The sequence below is a fragment of the Lonchura striata genome, chromosome 6 (assembly GCF_046129695.1).
Source record: "Lonchura striata isolate bLonStr1 chromosome 6, bLonStr1.mat, whole genome shotgun sequence".
Taxonomy (NCBI): Eukaryota; Metazoa; Chordata; class Aves; order Passeriformes; family Estrildidae; genus Lonchura; species Lonchura striata.
This window is the reverse complement of record NC_134608.1, coordinates 38677800-38697242: the sequence shown is the minus strand read 5'-3', so window position 1 is coordinate 38697242 and position 19443 is coordinate 38677800. Positions and strand designations below refer to the sequence as shown.

The 19443-nt window shown below is 39.4% G+C and overlaps 1 protein-coding gene across 6 annotated transcripts in view; it reads left to right on the top strand.

Annotated features, from left to right (window-relative positions):
- AMBRA1 (autophagy and beclin 1 regulator 1) overlaps nucleotides 1-19443 on the top strand; it is a 123825-nt gene that overhangs the window by 36337 nt on the left and 68045 nt on the right. For 5 of the 6 annotated variants that reach the window (XM_021533389.3, XM_021533387.3, XM_021533385.3 and 2 more), the window contains 3 exons: nucleotides 216-398; nucleotides 12893-12976; nucleotides 13526-13626. In XM_021533389.3, the coding sequence (XP_021389064.1) occupies nucleotides 216-398; nucleotides 12893-12976; nucleotides 13526-13626 (368 nt within the window). The remainder of the gene's footprint in view (nucleotides 1-215; nucleotides 399-12892; nucleotides 12977-13525; nucleotides 13627-19443) is intronic. The other variant, XM_021533386.3, reaches the window with a different exon arrangement.

Sequence of the window (19443 nt, the reverse complement as noted above, 5' to 3'; positions counted from 1 at the left end):
TGCTTCTGCTTGCAAAGGGAATCATGTGGGAGTATAGCATATAAAGGGAAATTTACTTTTCCTTGCTTTCTGTATTTAATCTATCTTACAGATAAAATGCAAACAGTCAGCCTTGTGATAGGCTGTTACTGGCCTGGCACTTGTAGTTCAAAAGGCAAAATGCCTGTCATTCTATACTTATGTAATGGGTGTCTGTGTATCCTTTTATTACTCAGGTTGTCTCCTGCTGCATATTACGCCCAGAGGATGATCCAGTATCTTTCCCGGAGGGACAGTATTCGACAGCGCTCTATGCGATATCAGCAAAACCGTCTCCGCTCTTCCTCCTCCTCTGCTTCCACTTCAGAGAACTCAAGCCCATCTGTGGAGGGAAATGATCTGGAATTTGAAGATTTTGAGTAAGTGTGTGTGCTGCCTAGCCCTCTTGCTTGCATCTGTTGTCAGCACAGGACTGCTTTGTGGTTCCCTACTGTTTATCAATCAAAGACACCTTAGGCTTCTTGTAGGAACAGGTTAAGTAATTCAATCAATAATTAGAGTATTGATTGCTAGAAATAGGTCTTGTCATTTCTGTTATGAAAATTAAGGATGTTTTAGGCTACCTTCAACACATTAGGTATCTCAACTACATTTAGAAGACTGGTTAAATAAAGAAAGTGAGAAGTGAGACTCTTTTTCCAATGGAACAGATGGGGAACAAAGAGTTTACTAGAGTTGTCAAATCTTGAGACAGAACAGGAATCACTAAGAGGCTTTACAAAACTTAGTTCTCTTGTCTAAGGCTATGGGAGACAAACATGTCCTGTAGCTTTTTCTTGCTCTACTCTGTAGCTTTTTCAAATTAGCTGACATTCCTGAGATTGGGGTTTTTGGTTTGGTTTGGAAATTTTTAAAGATTTGGTGGTTGTGAATCTGTGTTGAGGCTTAGTTTCTTGCAAGGAGATAAAAAGGCCTCTTGTGTTAATGTGAGGAATGGATCTGCATCCAAGCCTTAGAAGAATATTCCTGTTAGCCACTGTATTTCCTTCTGAGTGGTTCTGCTGATGAACTTTTGAAGTTTGTTCTCCAGCATCTGCTTTTGGACTTCCAGTGATACCCACTGTAATCCCAGCAAAAAAAATATTGCAAACCCTTTCTAATAAATGGAAAAGTATAGTAATGTATTCTTTAGATGGCATATAGACCAGAAGCACAGGAATTTAGATTAAAATCCATTCTAGCAGCAAAGAGACTATAACCTTTCTAGCCTGTCTTCAGTAATTTTCTTTTAAATATGGGATTTTCCCTGAGTAGCCTTAAGTATTTCACTGAATTTTCCCCCATTTGTGTATACTGCAATTAAAACATAGGATAATTTGGAGCATGGTTGTAGAAGTAGTCTATGGTTATAGTGTAGTAGAGTGGTGTGTTTAATGGGACCTGTGAACTCCTCAAAAAAATGTGTGTTGTTATGTTGAAACTGCCAGCAAAGGATGCTGTCAACTTCCCTACTATTTTAATTTGCACATTCACTTGCTGCAGTGGCAGATAGTTGGGATGACATGTTGTTAAAGCACCATGTCCTTTGTTTCAGGGTGAAGTCCCTTTCTGAAGGACACTAGTCACACACTAGCTATTCCCAAAAGCAAGATACTAATCCCTTTCTAACTTGCAAGTGGTGGTAGGCTATTTTTTTCTTAGAAAGTTGTTCTGTGAAGCTGCCATTTCATGCTCCATCAATTGAATATTCTGAAGTACAGAGTGAGAGAATGTCTTTCCCTCTCATTGTGGCTTTGTTTGTGTAAAATGTAAATGAGGGCAGATAAGCTATTAGACAGTGACTCTTCTTCATTTTCTCAAGCATCCTTGTGGTCTGCAAGAGGAGAAATAGGGTGGCTGCTGGACCTGTTTTTGTGACGTGGGTGTGTTGCAAGCATAGACCTTACTATTTCAATTATTCCATTTTATTTGTCTGGGGCAGCTTGTTCTGCTGGAAAAGTAAAAGATGGTATGTTATTTGTTCACAGAGCCAGGCAAATGCCTGTAAAGAAGTGTGTTCCCCTGCAGATAATGTTCACACAGTAAGAGCACCCAGTCAGGAAAGCAATTCAATCAGCCATACTAAGGTTGTCTTTCATTTCATACTGAGCAAAAAGAAATGTTTATTCCTTAAAGTGCAGTGCCTGAATTTGTTGGTTGAATATTTCATATCCAGTTCTGGTCTGTGTATTGAAGACCTGCTGTCTTTACTTCTCTGCTTCATTATTTCTCTTGGCTGATTAGAGAGTGCTGCTGTGCGGGGTCCTTAGAGCTGGAATTTCTCGTGACTCATTTGATTTCTGCTGAGACTTCACAATTAAATGTCTTAAGAGTTCTTGCTTCTCCTTTTGGCTCCTTCTTTGCTTGTTCACCTGTGCAGTCATGTATTGCTTAATGAATTATTTTTCTTGCTGTGATTTAGATGCTCTGACTTCCCTCTGTCTCCAGATTAGATATAGGGAAGGGTGTTGCTGCTGTGTCTAGCTGTCTGCAGCTCATGCTTTTCTCCAGAAATACAGGGAACTTTTTTTTTTTCCATAAAAGCCAGAAAATTGCCTTGGTACCTTATCTTTCTAATCTAGCTAATATAATTGGTAAATAATCTCTTTTTGTTTCCCAGAGATAAGGAAAAAGATGTAAGGGATATTAAACATCAGTAGGTTATACTGTGCATAGAGCACTGGGCAAAGAGTGAACCGTGTGCTTGTGCCAGATGCCTGGGCAACAAGCCTTCCTCTGCTTTCGTATTTTCTGGGATTCAGAGTTTTTTTCTCCTTAAAAATTAATTTTGTCTTTTTTCCAGTTTCTTTACCTAACGGCCTAGTAAGGGGCATGAAGAACTTGGCCTGTGCACTGTTTGTGTGCTTATGGGCTCTAAATTTAAGTTAAAGCCTCTCCCGTGTCTCAGTCAAGGGTGAATTCATTCATAAATACATTTAGTTTGTGGTAACAATAGAAGTAGCGTTGGTATAAGAATCTGAAGAAGTGCTTTTTATAGGTGTTAGTAATATCCTTCTTTTGCACCAGCTCTTACGGACAGTAGAGGAGGAGGGAGACACACTATACTTGTGTTTTTTAGTCTAATAAGATGTTCTCTCTCTACATGTGCTCCCTGTGTTTAACTTGTCTCTGTTGTCATCTTACTGCTGATTGAATGCAAATGTCAACTGTAAACTTAGTCATGTCTACATAAAAGCATTTGATACAGTTTGTAAGATATATACAGATTGTAATATTAGGTTTTTACCAGGTAGATTGATATGAGTGGGTTTTAAGGTTAGCTTTAGTAGAATCCTAAGCTAAAATGAAAAGACTTCCTGAGTTGTGGAATAAGAATCTTTGAATGAAGAATGACATTACTTTAGTCTTCCAGCATAACTGGTAAAAATAGGTTCTTTACAAATTATAAGTGTTGGACTTTCTAATTACAAGTTCTTATTTGAGTATCTCATGTTTGCATCACATAGTAAATTGAGATTTTTAAAGCTAAATTATTTTGACTTTTTCAAGAACTTTGATTTGGTTTCTTCTATAGACTTCCTTTAGTCTAGAACAGCTCTCTGATACTGAAGACTGTAGGTGATGCTTCTAGGACTCCTTAGATAGTGCAATCTCATTTATTTTATTTGTAATTCTGAATTTGTCACCATAATAAGAATGTGAAGGTGTTTCTGGAGGTGAATTTTGGCCATCTATGTCCCTATGTCTGCAGTAACTACGGGAACAAATACAGAAATACAGGTTTGTTTAAATCTGTCAGACTGAAAAGCAGATATATAGGGACAGCGCACCGGCTCTGAAAGCCTGAGTCAAACCCTTCACTACAGTTCAAAAAAGGCTTTCAAGCTAAGGCTAAAGGTGTGACTGTGGCTGACTCTTCTGTCTACTTTCAAGAATGGGCTGCCTGACAGAATATAGATGAGAAGGAGCTTGGAGATGACACTATTTTCATGTCTCCAGCTTTTCCCTGTTCTGTTTTATCCTTTCTTCTTCCCTGTAGGAGGGTTTGTGCTGGCATGGATCCACTCACTTGTGCCATTATCATAGACTAGGAAGGTTTTTATTGCGTCTCTATAACAAGATGGGCAGGCCTGAAGTCTTATTTTAGTGCTTCATCTGTTTAATTTCTTTTGAGGCACCACAAGCATCTGGAAAGAAAGTATAAGAACTGTAGGCACTGTTTTAGTGAGACCCTAATGGATCTTATAGTTTTGTTGGAAGCAGGCTCTTGCTTTGCAAAGATGATTAATCACTTAGGGAAAGCTTGCAAGATTCAGAGTGATGTTATTTGGCTTTGTCACTTTAAAATCCTTTTGTTTAAGGCATGTTGTGGACCAAGAGTTGTATTTTCTCAGATGGATTTCTTGCAAGGGTCTCCTCATAAGTGCATAAGATACATGAGTATCCATCATACTTGCCTCCTGCCAGTTTTGGTTGCTTTATTGACACTGTCTTGGCAAGAACTGCCAAATTTAAATTCTTCCAACTGCCTCTTGTCTTGAAAGGTTCTAAGATCACAACCTGCCAGCCAACTGCCACTGTATTAAAGCTGCAAGTCTTACTTCCAATGTCTTGTATGTAATTTTCATTCATTTTGTGGAATAGTATGGTAGATTCTTTTTGGCCTCCTTAAGCCACATGTTTGGTTTGTAGAATATCATGGTAGATTATTTTTGGTCTCTTTTATAGGTGAAATGTTTGGTTTGTGAGTCTGGTTTGTGTCATAGTTATTGCTCCACTTCAAGCTGGCATTCTGGTTTAACTTTTGTGTTAAGAAGAAAAGTGCATATCTGATTAGACATTTGTGTGAGATATCCAGGCAATCACTCTTCTGGAAAGTCTTAATTTAAAGTATGTTTTGTTGTTAGCTTCTTTAGGAATCTTAACTGGGGCACTAATACTTGACAATATTAATTAGTAACTGTCTGGATGCAATTGTCTGAACTAACATTAAGCACTGGGACAGAAAAGGGAAGACAATGGCTGTGACAATGTGGTTACTCAGTAGTGTATATTTGGGTAGTAGGTTTGGTTTTGGATTCTGTTCTCTGTATTGCTGCTCAAGTGGAATGATAGAAGTGAGTTTTGAGGAGGGTTTTGTGTCATAGTGAGAATAAGCATGTGGTTTGCTTGATAGCTGAGACAGAAAGATTTTGGAAAGTTTGAATGAAGGGAGAGGTTGGAGATTGCCAGTTACTGAAATAACTTCTTCCTTACCCTTGTGATGGGAATCCGTGTGTGTTTAAATCCAGTCTCTGTCTTTTTAGTCTGACTATTTGCTAGAGACACAATGCAATGGGAGTACTAACCTGCAGCAGTGCAATCCATTCACTGTGCACTGTCTGACACAGTGAGAGCACATGGGTAGAACTTGGACTCTTTTTGTAAAAAGTCTTGGTCTTTACTGCCCTCCTTTACAGCTCTCCACTGTGCACTCATAAATTTCAGAGTGGTTTTTTTCCCTATCTGACAACCTTCAATTTCTACAAAAGAAACTTCTTCAAATAGTAACCAGGTTTTCTTGGCACGAGAAAGGAGAGATTGGAATGATTAAAGCTTTTTTTATGACACTTTAAATAAGTATAGAGCTTTTGATCTACAGCTCCAGAATGCTGAAACAAGCTCTGTCATTGTAGAGAGAGAAGCATGAGGAATCCCAGAGGTAAAGAAAAAGGTTTACTTTGTTGGGGGTCTGTAGGTTAATGGGATGCCAATGTTTAAGCTCTCATAGGACATAGTGAAGGTGGATAAGAGAGATGACTTGATCTGTGGTAGCCTTTTGTTGTAGAGGTAGTGGTATCAAATCCAAATGACAAGATTTCTAAAAGCAATTAGGGTGGGGTTTTTAATTTTTCTCCTTGCCATCCTGATGTTTGTATCTGAAGTTAGCAAAAGACACACAGGAGATGTGAGAATCTTAATAGGCTCTTTGTGTCATTCAAGTGCTGATAGAAATGGATTTTTAGGGTTCATGCCAGGTCAGTGTACTGCAGAAAATGTAGCCTTTTTTCCTGGAAATCTTAGATGGGACAGTTTGTTATCTGTCTTGAGCATCTACAAATAATGTTCTTGATAGCAATTTGCTATTTGAGTTCACATAAAGCAGGATTGCTATTTCTTTCTTTCTTCCCAGAACTCCTTTATCTGTTTTTGTGTTTTTTTTATCTGCCTTTGTTTCTTGCCTCATATGGTACTGCATCATTGTTTTTGATGAAGATGGGCCTTTACAAAACTGGCTTTCAAAGCAGATGCAAATATGTGTAACTTGGTGGTCACTTTTTAGGTTTTTTTCTTCTCTGCTAGAGGTTTCTGAAGCAGTTACCACTGGGATGTGGCTTCCAGATACAAAGCAACTTATTTTAACTGTTTTCATCATCTTAAACACAGTTTCAGGCTAAGAAGTTTACAGAGTGATACTGAACCTACTCTTTGAACTCAATTTTTCAAGGATTAGTTAGTGTTAGCTTGTCTTGTGATCTACTCATAGTAGCCTGCAGCTTCACTTTCTCTGTTATTTTAATATTTTATCTTTTGTGACAGTCTTCTGTATTACCCATATCTTGGTCATAATGTCTAGTAATGCTGCATGGATGCAGTGAACAGGCAATAACTGTTTCCTTGCAGCAGTACTGCAGGATTTTGCTAACCTCTCCAGTGTAATGTTGCTTTACCATTAAGTCACATTCCAGCAAGGCAAATGTCTTCATATCAGGGTGGTGCAAGAATGCGTGCCTTTAGAAAAGTGGCAGTTGCCAGAAAAGCTCCTGTCATAGTCCATACTGTTGCCTGAGTCCGTAGAAACAGTTTTGATGTCAAGATGGTACTTCTGAGTTTTTCTGCCAAATCTAAACTCCATCCATTTCTTTCCTTTTGCTTTTATTTTGTGTCTGTGCAACTCAGAAGTCAAACTAGGTCACCTAGTAGCTGAAGTCCACTCTTAATGAGAGTAATTAGGAAGCAAGTTGTTACTGGTTTGTTGGTGGCCATGCAAAGCATATTTCAATTCTGTTTCCTTTGCAAGCATAACAGTGCAACATGTTGTTTTTTTTTTTTTTTAAGAGATAAAAGTTGATGCCTCTCTAGCTTTGGCTGCTGATGTTCGTGCTTTCTAATGCTTCACTGTAGTTATGAAGTGTATCAGTCTTATTCTACTACAGTATCATCACATTGTGAGCCTACCACACAGTGAGGTGATTAAAATTAGAAATAACTGGATTATGTGCCTAGAAAAGAGTGAGTGCTTCATTGTAGTTCCAGATCAGTCTTTCTCTGAAGCAGTTGTCCTTGGCATTTTACAGGCAAGAACTGCTATTTCTCTTGACCTCTCATATGTGATGTTTTTCTGAAACACTTGATCTTCTGAAGTGCCATTTTTAGTCTTGTAAATACATTTTCCTCTGAACAGTGCTGTGAGAGGTAATCAAGGTTGGGGGGTTTGTTTCTCTTTGGTCAGCAAAGCCATTAGTAACTCAGCAGTCTGCTATTTTATAGGAACTTTTAATTGATACATAGACACACATTTTCTCTGGTGGTCCTTCCAAAAAGCTCCTAGTGAGAGATTGGCATTTCAGCCTTCAGAAGAATGCTGAATGATGGAAAGGCTTGAGCGACTTGTCTAACTCCTTTATCAATTGCTGTGTTAAAAATCTATTCTAGTTCCTGTCTCTCCAGCTGGCCACCATCACTCTTGGTAGTTTGTCTACTATTTTTATTCTTCAGTTGGTTTTGGCTTCCAGTCTTACACTTGGGACTTTGCTCCACAGTCATACGTTTAGTGCCAGGAAAGTATTTTTGTATAACAAATGCCTTTTTTTTTTTTCTCTTTTTTCTTGTTGTTTCTCTCAGTTCTTCCTTAAGTATTTCTTTAGTAATGACCATATCCTTCAAAGATGGGTTTATAAATGTATAACTTTTATTTTTACCAGATCATGTGTGTTCTTTTAGATATAGTTTAAAAGAACTATACAGTAGTCATTTTAATCTATGAATGTCAATAATTGTACCCTTTTTGATAGAACCTATGTTCATGACTTCCTTCTTTGTATCTACTTGTGGAAATAACTCTCTTCTTAGATAAGTTAATTGTCTTTAATGTTTCATCTTTAATATAATCCTGTTTTTAGGTGAGATACACTTGTTGTCAGAGCCAGAAGTAGGGTGATCCCCTTTTTCTGGTTTGAGTTTGTAATTTCTCCAAGTCTTGAGGCTTGTGACTAAAGTAGCACATACTGTATGGAACCTTTATTTTCGAGTAAGACACTAGTCTAACTGATCCAGGAGATACTATTTTAGCTACTATGCCCCGATACAGAATTACAGCAGACTTGCAGTGTGGCTTTTCCTTTTGTCTTTCAGGAAGCCTGTCACTCACTAAAATATTCAGAATGACAATGTTTTATATGTTTTGTGTTTACACCTCTATTTTGGGACGCTTATTTACTAGAAGTGCTCCCATTTTTCTCTAAATTGATTTCTGTTAGATGCTCAGGATCTTGCAGGATCAGACAGATTAAAGTGTTAATATCTGGTATTTGCTGCTCCTCTCAGTGGTGAAGCTAATAGCTAACTTTCTGTCATAGTGTTCTCAACACTGTTGTTGTTGTTACCTTACCCATCAGGATAGTGCTGCAAAGTAATCATATTCTCAGAACCACCAGCAAAAGTGATGTTCCCTTCATCATCTTTTTCCCTACTTCTATACCCTTTGTAAAACACAGAGCACGCTTTGTCTTGGAGTACTATGTAACTTTAGAAGAGTACACTCCTCTAAAGGTATGTATCATCTCTTTTCATCCAAATCAGTAGTGAATCCTGTGAGGTGAGTTGCAAGATTTCAGGATCTGCTTCTGCTTTAGTATGGCCAGTTTAATATGACATCTTCCAGGAACCCTCTTTAGAGGGCTTGCAGTGAGGCCTGACCAACCACTAAAGCCAAATGAGTTTACAGTGTATGATAACCTCCTCTGAGCTCTTGATAGGTCCTTTGGGCTGCTCCTGCTCTCCATCCTATCTCCTCTGAAGTAACCTACTGCAATTAACAAAAAAAAAATACAGCAAGTCAGTACAGATAGTTTACATTTTCTCAGTGCTTCAAATATTGTTTATTTCTGCTACATGAAGATGGTGCAACTTCCAGTGTCAACCCTAAAGGAAAGTAGTAGATGCCACTCAAAACAATTATTTAGCATTTCTATTGTACATGAGTGTCTAACCTCTACAATACAAATTGATTTATCATTTTAAATTGGATTACATGAAACGTGATAAAATGCTGAAAATATGAAACAATTGGCTTGATGTGATACAATTTGAGTCTTCTGAACTTACATAGCTTACTGGTGCTGGCTTTGATAATTAAATGGCTTTTCAAAATGGTCATTGTTGACCTAATTCTATTGGCAGTGTAGTCAGTGAGGGTTTTAATATTGACTACAATGGGAACAGTTAGACCAACAGATTGCATTAGAAATCCCATTCTGTGTGTTTAATTTCACTTCCTGATACAACAATCTCTAAATATTAAAATGAATTCATGCCAAGACAGAAAAGCAGAACATGGCACTTTTTTGTCCTTACTGTCTTCTGTATCTACTGTTATTAGTGCAGTAGCCAAGTTACCAGATGAAAAAGAATGCCTTTTTCTCCAAACTTTAGGATGCAAAATTTTGTATCTCTCTCTGTCTCCAGAGCTGGTATTGCTGGTCCATTAAATTTACATTGGTCAATTTTTATCTCAACAAGCAAACAAGACAACAGAAGAAAAATCCAAGGGGATTTGACTGTCTTATCCAATTTAGGATAAACCTGCATCCTTCTTATGCCCTATTAAATGTCCATAATTCTCCTGAATGTTTGGGAATTGCTTCCTTTTCATGCTCCATTGTAGGTTGGTGTTATATTACTTCTCCGCTACCAACTTTTATTCTCAACATCACTGTTTTGATTTGTCCCACCATGGTATCTGAATAAATGATGAATAACCTGAATTTTGAGCCAGACCTTAGAAGTTATTTTGACCATTTGTTGGTTCTTGCAGTTTTCCTGCTGAGACAAATTAGTCTGTTAATAATTAGACTATTACGTTTCCCTTGTCACCTTGCTGTGGTTTATTTAATTTACTTTAGCAAGGTTATTGAGTTGCTTTATAGCAGAGGATTTTTTTATGTACACACACACACACACACACACACACACTGAGGGATTTGCTTTCCACTTCTGCAGGTAATGTTAATTAAACTATCCACTGTGAATCATTAGCTAATGAATCTGTAGGTAGTTGACACTAAATAGAAAGTAGAACATTAGATCTTCATCAGTACTTTAGGGAGCCTTGGAAACTTCTCATTTCTTGCTGGAGTGCTTCACGCTGGCACTGCAGTGTGCTAACATCTGCTCTCCTCCCGCTGTCAGCAGGCTGTATGAGGTACAGAAATAACACAAAGTGCCACCCATTTTCACTGATCTGTAGGGCATTCTTTATTTTCCTTTTTAGAGGATGCAGAAATAATCTTCAGCTGGCACCAGGGTAATATCAGCAATTCTAGCTTTGCAACACTAGACTAGACACTCTTGCATGCAGTTGTTGAGCATCGGAGTTTACATATAAATGACTCTATTAATTAGCAGTTCAGAGTAATGTTTAGTAATATTCTTCTTTACCCCAGGGGAGTGTATCTTACACTTCTACTTACAGTAAATATGAATTCTATCATTCTTGAAGGATAGCCACTGTTTCTTACTCCCTACAGTCTTGAGTTACAGAACAGGTGGCCATTGGGATGTGAGTTTTTTGTTTTGGTTTTTTTTTTTTTTAAGTCATGTTGAAAGTACATGTCTGCCTTTTGAATTAGTAGAGGCTGTCTCTGTCATGGTGAAAACTGAAAAAAAAGCCTAGGCTATATTTTCCTCTTTTCCCATATTGTCATGAGATTTTGTGCACAGTAAATAAATAGGGAAGTACAGGATGGACTTCTCACATCAGAAAGTCACCTTGGTTAGAAAATGATTTTGTGGATGCTAAGACCTGTGGCTAGTGGCAATCGAAAAAAACTTGAATAATTAGTTCCTCTAGGTCTCTTGATTTAGTCTGTAGACTTTGCCCTTTTATTTCCTTTTGTTTGCTGGAGCTAATTCCTCATTCCTTTTGAAACCAGCTGCTGAGATTCTCTTCATCTGGAGAGTTCTGTAGAGTGTAGTCCTGCTCTTTTTCCTCTTGCTGATATTTGTCCATTTCAAAAGTATCTTCCAATTCTAGTAAATGTCCAAAGCAAATGCAAGCCCTGAGAAAGGTTTTGTTGCTTTTCTCCCAGGTTTGCATATCAGTGTTGTTTCAAAAGGTGCTACATAGAGGTTTTTAAAAAGTGTTTTTTGTCTTCTGCAAGCTCTTACTGAGTGTGGCAAGATCTGGAACATGACACCTTTTTTTCCTTTGGTCTTTTCTCTTTAGCAACAAAAGTTGATATGTCAGCACTCAAGTGTGCAGGTTTCCTTCTGTTATTGATCTGCATCTTAATAGGCTGGAGGCCTGTGATAAAAGAACAGCAGTAGCTTTTACATTTCTGATCTCAGGAACCCTGCTGGTTACACAAAATCTTGAGGGTGAGATGCGGCTTTAGCTGTGAACTGCAAATGCTGCATCTGCAGTGGGAGGAGAAATGGAAGCTTTGAGCTTGGATTTAGATTTGGTTTTGGTGAAATAGCTTGAAATGTTAACAAGCTTTGCAGAAGAACCTCTGCTTTTGTGTTCCTGGGTTCTTCAAGTGTGTGGGAAACAACCACGTAATAGACTTTCTTCTCAGCCCACGTTTCTTGCTCACTGACTTCAAAAAAAGCAAAACAAAAAAAAATTATAAAATGCGCAGCTTGCTGGAGTGGGTTCGAAATGTGCTGCTAGTGCATTGCATAAGGAATATTTCGTTTCCTAGTGATTTCAAGGCTCTGCAAGTAATGTTCTCCCCACAACAGCTTGGGAAGGAGACAGGGCTGCAATTACAGATGGGGATTTGGAATCCACGGAGAGCAGACTTGTTACTTGTGCAAGGTCATACAGAGAGTAAATTTCTGAACAAAGAAGTTGGCACTGTTAAGGTCTCTTTCAGAACTCCAGAGTTGCTAATGGAGTCTCATTATTTTCCTTGCAGTTTTAGTGCTATATAATTGCAGGTCCCCTTGTGGCCTAGGAATGCAATATCAGGAATTTTGTGTGATGGTGAAGGTCCTCCGGTTTTGTCTCCTGCTTGTTGTACAGCTGTAATTACCAAAATCAGACTGGGCCACCTGTGATTTTGTCTAGCTTCTATCTTGAGACTTACAAGAATAGCAGCTCTGCAGCGTCTCCGTGAAAGCCTATATAGTGTTGCACTGCTCTCCCGGGGAAGTGCCTTCCTGTGTCTGCTGTGGGACAATGAATGCTAGACCCTTTCTCCTTGTTCCCCAAGGCCCAAACATTTATTGTGAAACAGAATGAGATGTTAAGGAGGTGAAATTTTGTCTGATACCACCTAACATTTCTGATTTAACTGGAAGAGCTTATGAAAAGTGAGATAGTTTTAAGAACTGATGGTCAAAATTCTGATGTTCCTCTTTTATTTGCTCAGGTGCTGATATTGATTCATTGATTCTGTGTGGTTTTTTGATGCTTTTGGGACATTGTCAAACGGTGAAGAAAGTGGACTTTAAAGTTACCCTTATATAAAACTGGTATAGGATTTGGTACAGTTACTTGTGTGACTTTGGAACATTGGAAGCATAAGAACCGTTGAATCTTTGTAGCATACTCAGGTTGACTAGGTGATGTCACTGGTGTTTTGTTTTCTTGGAAAATACTTCTATTACATAGTATGTGTAATGTTCAATAATTTTCTTTCTTTTGCTGAAGGGACAATGGAGACCGATCCAGGCACCGAGCTCCCCGGAATGCCCGCATGTCTGCACCATCACTGGGGCGCTTTGTCCCAAGGTAAGGCATCTATGTGTAAGAGCAAAAGGTGTGGAAATCCTGGAGGTACCAGCAGCACAGCTTTCTGGTTCTTTCAGGTGGATTCATTTTCTTGCACAGGGCTTCTTTATCCTTGGTTTGCAGTTTCTGGGACTCCCAGGATTGCATGCTAGTATAAGCTGCTCATCCTGTGATGTTTAATAGATAGTGTGGTCTTAGTGGTTTTTGCTTACAGGTTGAGGTCACAGTGTGAAGGCAGAGCAGGAAGAGAAAAGAATCTGATCAGAGATTCTCAGCACAATGTGCTGGTTTGTGATTAGGAAACTGTTGTGGGAGGTAGAGGATTTGTTTAGTGCTGATCTTTGCAACCACGTTGATCAGAGGAGGATCTAATCTGTAATTTACTTTTTGCTTGAAGCAGGGAAGCAGTTGGCTAAGCAGAGGATTCCAGCCTTTCCTCTACTGTAGTCTGTTGGAATGTAATCATATTTCCTCAGAGTAATTGCAGTGGTTCTTCAGGACTGTAGTACACAGGATGGCTTTCTCCATGTTTTACTCTTTGTTTTGCAGACGCTTCTTGCTGCCAGAATACTTGCCTTATGCTGGGATTTTCCATGAACGAGGGCAGCCTGGCTTGGCCACCCATTCCTCTGTCAACAGGGTCTTGGCAGGTAATGAGATTTCCTTGTTTGCAGTAGTCATGTATATTAGTGGTGTTTTCTCATGAATCTGAGCAGAGAAGCATTGATGAAGAAAATTATTTCCAACTTTTGATGTTCTGTTTAAGTTGTCTGAAGCAAGAGAAAGGACTGTTGGATTGGTGTAGTAAGCTGTCAGTCAAGTGCTTGAGCATTGCGGATTCCATGCTTCAGGTATATATGTGGAAGTGTCTGCATGAACTGGGGACGGGTGTTAACAATTCTCCCTTTATTTAACTTCTTTCTCTATTCCTAGATGTCTTTTTTTAAACAACCTGACAGACTAATGATCAGCTTGCTGCAGGTCCTTTTAATTGAATTATAGGGTGCCTTGTTCATGTTCCGGCTAGGAAGATGCACACAAGGCAATGTGGGATTCAATTAGGATCTTAGTAAGTGCATATTAAAAAGCTCAACTGCCACCACATAGGCATTTGGGAGCCTTAGAGGGCAAGCGGAGGTGGAGAGGGAGGTGGGGGAAAGAGGAGGAGGAGGAGTATGGCAGTCTGGGAGTTCATGAATGAGATGGTTATAGATGACACATATCTTGAGGGTGAGTCTTTTTTGGCTGGCTCTGAGTTGCTCTGTAATTAACCCCAGTGCGGGGGAGTAATTTTGGAGCTTGGGGAAGAACAAGAGATGATGTATGGACAGGTAGGTTGGGATGTGGTTTTCCTTGTCCTTTAGGTAATCACAGGACCAGAACTGAAAGGAGTGCTGAAAGGTTTCTCAAGAGGTTGCATGACTCTTTATCTTATCCTTAGGCACAGTCAACTATGCCTAAGCCATTTTTGACAGGATTTATCTAACCTGTTTTTATTGGAGTTTTCCCAATCATTTTGGGGTAAAACTGGTGCCAATTTTGCAGTGCTGGTTTAGTATGGCAGTAGTCTTGTCTTTGATAATAGATTTCCATCATCTTCCTGGACATTCTGTCTCCCTGGACATTTTGGGCTGAGTGGCTGCTAGTGCTTTTGAGTTGTAAGAACTCAGCCAAAGTCTCATCCAAAGGACCTCTGCTTGTATCCCTTAGGAAACAGTGGAGCTAACCTGTAGCGTTAGCTGATGCATGTACTTGCCTGTGCTTGCTGCCTATGTGGGCTTTGGCTGTTGGCACATGGAAGTAGCACACTGGCAGATAATTACTTGCTGCCAGGCAACACTGCAGAACTCTTGTGTCGCCCAGCTTTGCTTGAGACACCTGCCTTCATCCCTCCTCCAGGCCTCCTTGCAGTTTGCCTGTCCATTGTGGCTGGGAAATAGCTTGGCTGTTTCATCTACATCTTTTGGGGAATTTGAGCCCCAAACCACACGTTTGCTTTTTCTTGCATATATGCCAAGAATAACAAAGAAAGACAGAAACTGTAATCATGGAAGTTTCAAAAAACAAGATCAGTCTTTTCTGTGTGCTGCTGTGCTGAGCCTTTGTAAGGCAAGGTTTGTTCACTCTGGCAGTGTCATGGAACCTCACACTGGAATGGCTGGGACTCCACAGTAAAGGCTTTTATTGACTTAAATATAAAATTAATTTTTCCAATGCAGTAACTGCTTGTGTTGTGTTGTTTTAATATTTGGTTTATTTTACCCATGCTTTCAGCTTTCAAAATGTTTTTTTACATCCGTGCTAAAAACTTGTGATATGTTGCAGGAAAAAGGAGAGTTGGAAGTGCAAATATTAGGTGGAGGCATGACAGGCAAGAACTAGAAGATGAGGTTGCAATTGTGGAATAGCCAGAGAATTTCTTATACTTGTTATGTTGGTCAGCAGCATTGTCATGTTCAGTATTGTATTTCAGAGCCATTGAAAGTTACAGTGCTGATAGTATATTTTCCTTTATATTTAGCCTGTGCCAAGGCTTGTGGTACCTCTTTCTTCAGTATCATAGTGAAAAACCTCTATTCAAACTCAAAAGTACTTTAACCCTGGCCTGGTAGTTATGGGTGAGGCTGACAGCCTTGGCTGAGGAAAAAATCAGTCGTCTTATTTTCCCATTAACAAAGGCTAATCTAAGCTTGAATGCTTTGAATTACTTCATTCTACTATGCATCCAAACTGTCGTTTTTGAATTATGTTTAAATATAAGAATGTCAAATGTATTTCTTATGTGACCTCTACAGCATTTGAGAAGAGATACCAAAAACCTGTATTGCTAACCTGACAGTTATCTAAAAACTGACAGCAGACTTCTGTGATCAAGTAAGACTGAGAGCTGCTGTTTGGGAAAATACATCCAATTGTACTTCTGCTCCTGTCCACTGCCACATTTACTGCTATATGCTGAGAGGAAATCAAAGGAGCAGATGGAGATCTTAGTGTGTGAATTACTGTGATGTGCTGACTAAATTTCTTAATGTCAGAGCTCATGCTGTCAGGTTCTGTCCGTTTACTTTCAGCTCTCTACTTTATGTGAACAGCTTTCTGTTGTTTAAGTGTCATTCTCACGCAAGTGTTAGGCAGACAATCGCTGCACACTAGGGAGGACTCCCTTGAGACTAAATCCTTACAGTCAAGTTCAAAGAACCTCTAAAAATTAGAGGTTATCTTTGCAGATGGACTAGTACAGCAATGCAGTGGGTTGGGCACAATGACTAACATGCCAGGCAGAGCTTAGGTCAAATCAGAGTCCTTTGTACTAGTCCGGGTACTGGTGGCCACCCTTGTGCCTTCACCTTCCAGGTGAAGAATGGGAAAGGTGGCAGCAGATGGGTAGAATAGGTGGGAGCCCAGGGGGAGAATGAAGAGATGCCAGTTGACATGACAGACAGGGACATTTCTTTGCCAGCAGCCCAATTTGCATGGTGCACTGGAACAGCAACTTGCCCCAGTAGCACCTGCCTGCCTCATCTCCTGCTGCAGTTCAGATCTCTCAGCTGATGCAGAATGCTGCATCACTGTGTTTTCTGGCACCAAGTAAAACACCATGTGAAAATATATTACATCAACATTGTTACCTTTAGCATTGAAACTTGTAATCACACCAAAAAGTGTTGGTAGTTTGACAAGTTATATTTTTCTGTAAAGTCTATGTTGATTGGCAGTAATTACACTGTCCTCCTTTAATCCTTTACTAACTGAGTCTTATATCAGCTTTTTCATTATTTTGTCTGGAATCAATGTCAGGTTGACAAGACTGACAGTCTCATCCTATTTCAACCTTTTAAAATACTGATATAACACTAGCATATTTTTCAGTCTTCCATATTCCCCTGTATTTCAAGACTCATCAAGAAACCTGAGAGTTCATTTGGCAGATCTTTTAAGGCTCTTGGTAGTGTGGGCTGCAGGCCACCCTCTGCACACTCCTCTCCTTGGTGAAGTGTCCTAAGTGGTGGAGTTGTGGTCTCCAAGGAAACATCCATACAGTGAAAGGTAGTTGAAGTGGTTGGTTGCTAAAGTGGTGAGAAAAGCAGTAAATATATTTTGGTTTCATGCTTCATATGGCTGATTGATTGCATGTGGCAATGTAGGTGGAATACTGCATCTTGGGGCCATTTCAGTCTTAGAGTCTCTTGGGTTCTCTGCCATTTGTGGGCCAACAGAGTGGGGGCTTGATTTTTGGTTTGGTTTTCTTTTTCCTTCTTTTTTTGAATTTCTTTTTCCCTTCTACACTTCCCAGGAGATACCAAAAAGATATTCTGGGGGATGAGATTACACCTTTTCTAGTGGGAGTTAGTACTGCTGCAAAGCTCAGCAGCGTTAATATGTCCAAGGAACACACAGCTCAGCATTGAGTTTACTACCCCTTACTGCTTTTTTGAAATGTTTCTGTAAGCTGAATATTTCTGCCCACTGTTTTCTTTGGGTTTCTTGTTTGTTTCTTTCTTTGGTTCGTTTATTTGTTGTTTTGGTCTTTTTGTTTGTTTTTTTAAATAAATTTCTTTTTGTCCTTAGTTGCATTGGGAAGCAGGACGATGTTAAGTTGTGATGGCCAAGTTATAGATATTTGTTGGCATCTGGTAGCACAGACCAGGATGTCCATTATAATATATATTTAAAAATCAGTAGATACATTTAAAAGAAAAGGTCTCCATCATTGCTGCTGAAGTGCTTGTGACCTCTTGTTCCCCTCTGTGAACTTTTGCCTCAGGCTTTATAGTAATTGACTGCTTTGGGATGGACAGACATGCTAATAGTATAGTGAAACAAAGAAGGCTTTAGTTTCAGTTCAGTGGAAGCTTAGGGGAAGAAGAGAATCCGTGTTTCCCAAGGAACCTTGCAGAAGGCTTTAAAAATTGACACAAATACCATTTTGTTGGCATTTCTGTTACTCATTAGGCGACATGCAGATGAAAGTTAATGGTGGAGTTACCTAGCTTTGTGAAATGCTTCTGTCTTGCCTCACTTTATTTTCATAGGCTTCTATTCAGTTATGTGTATCTCAACAAACAAAATATTTTTCCTTGTGTGGTCATAGGTCATATTTTTCTGTTATGGCTTTGCCACCAGACTTTATCTGCTTAAACACAACCCAGCACAGCTGCTCTGAGTCTTCCACCTCGTGGGGGCATCCAGATTCCACAGGGCTTAAGGTTTGAGTGATACAAATTCTACATTTACAGTTTCTTTCATTGCTATCTCAGGGTAATAAATTCAGACCAGAGCCTGAGCATTTACATGTAGTCAAAGAATGAGCATGATTACCGACTTTTCCATATCCCACACCTATTCAGTGTGTAGCCTGCCATAGGGGCAATAATGGCTGGATATCTCTGCTGGAGTTGCCAGAGCAAGCTGTCTGTAGCCTTGTTAACACTGGGGTGGGGCTGAGGCTACTGATGAAGCTAAGAATCAGTTGATCCCTTTAATGGGAGTCTAGAATTTCAAAGTGTGAAGTTTGGCTGTTGTTTTCCTAAAATCCCACAAGCTATGTTGTTCTTTAGAGCTTTACTTCCTGGGAGAATTCAATGTCAAGTGTCTTCTGGTGAATTTTTATTCTTCAGCCAGCAACTGCTAACATGCAATTGTTAGGGTGTATGAAGCTTCATTGTGGTGAAAACTAGCTAAGATGGTTAGTGTCATTCTTCTGGGATAGGAAGGATGTGATTGAGCATGTGATAGTTCTCCTCATAAGAATTACGATGATGGCCTCTCACCAGTGACACTCAATAGTTAAGGAGCCTCCTGGTGAACATTCCCAATCTGTTAATCACTCTAGGTGTATTTAGGGCTGATGTTTACAAGTGAATAGCTCTAACCTAAAGCCAGCTAAATGGATACTGTTGAGCCTGTGATACATGCAGGTTTATAGAGTATTTGGTGTCATTGCAAATGGAGTTAGCCCTGCAGTAAGCTTTCACTTATGCTCTAATGATAGAAGTGATCATGATAAAAGGCTTCTTTGCCTTCAAAACCATGTTGAAGTCAGATCTCCAGTTCCTCTGGCATTTCAGGTGTGATTGCCTGAATGATTAGGTCATCTTGACCTAGTCCTGTTCTGTCATGTACAGTATGCTGTTAATTCTGTTCTGAGATGCTCCCATCCCTCAAATGTGCTTGTAGTGCTGCGCAGCTGTGCAGGGTAAGACAAAGATAACTTGAGAGCTACAGAAGGCCAGCAAAAGTTGATAGGAAGAGACATTGCCAGTTGTCTCTGATGTACCCATGTTTTTCTCAGTATTAGTAGTTAACGTATTTCTGAAAAGTTCCCTGAAATTTGAGTGTTATTCTGAATCTGTACCTTCAGTTGTCCATCACTGACTTATTGATATTGATTTACTTTTGCCTTTTCATCTGAGACAGCTGTGTGAATTTGAATCAGTGTCCTGATCTAATCCTGCTTTTCACAGTAC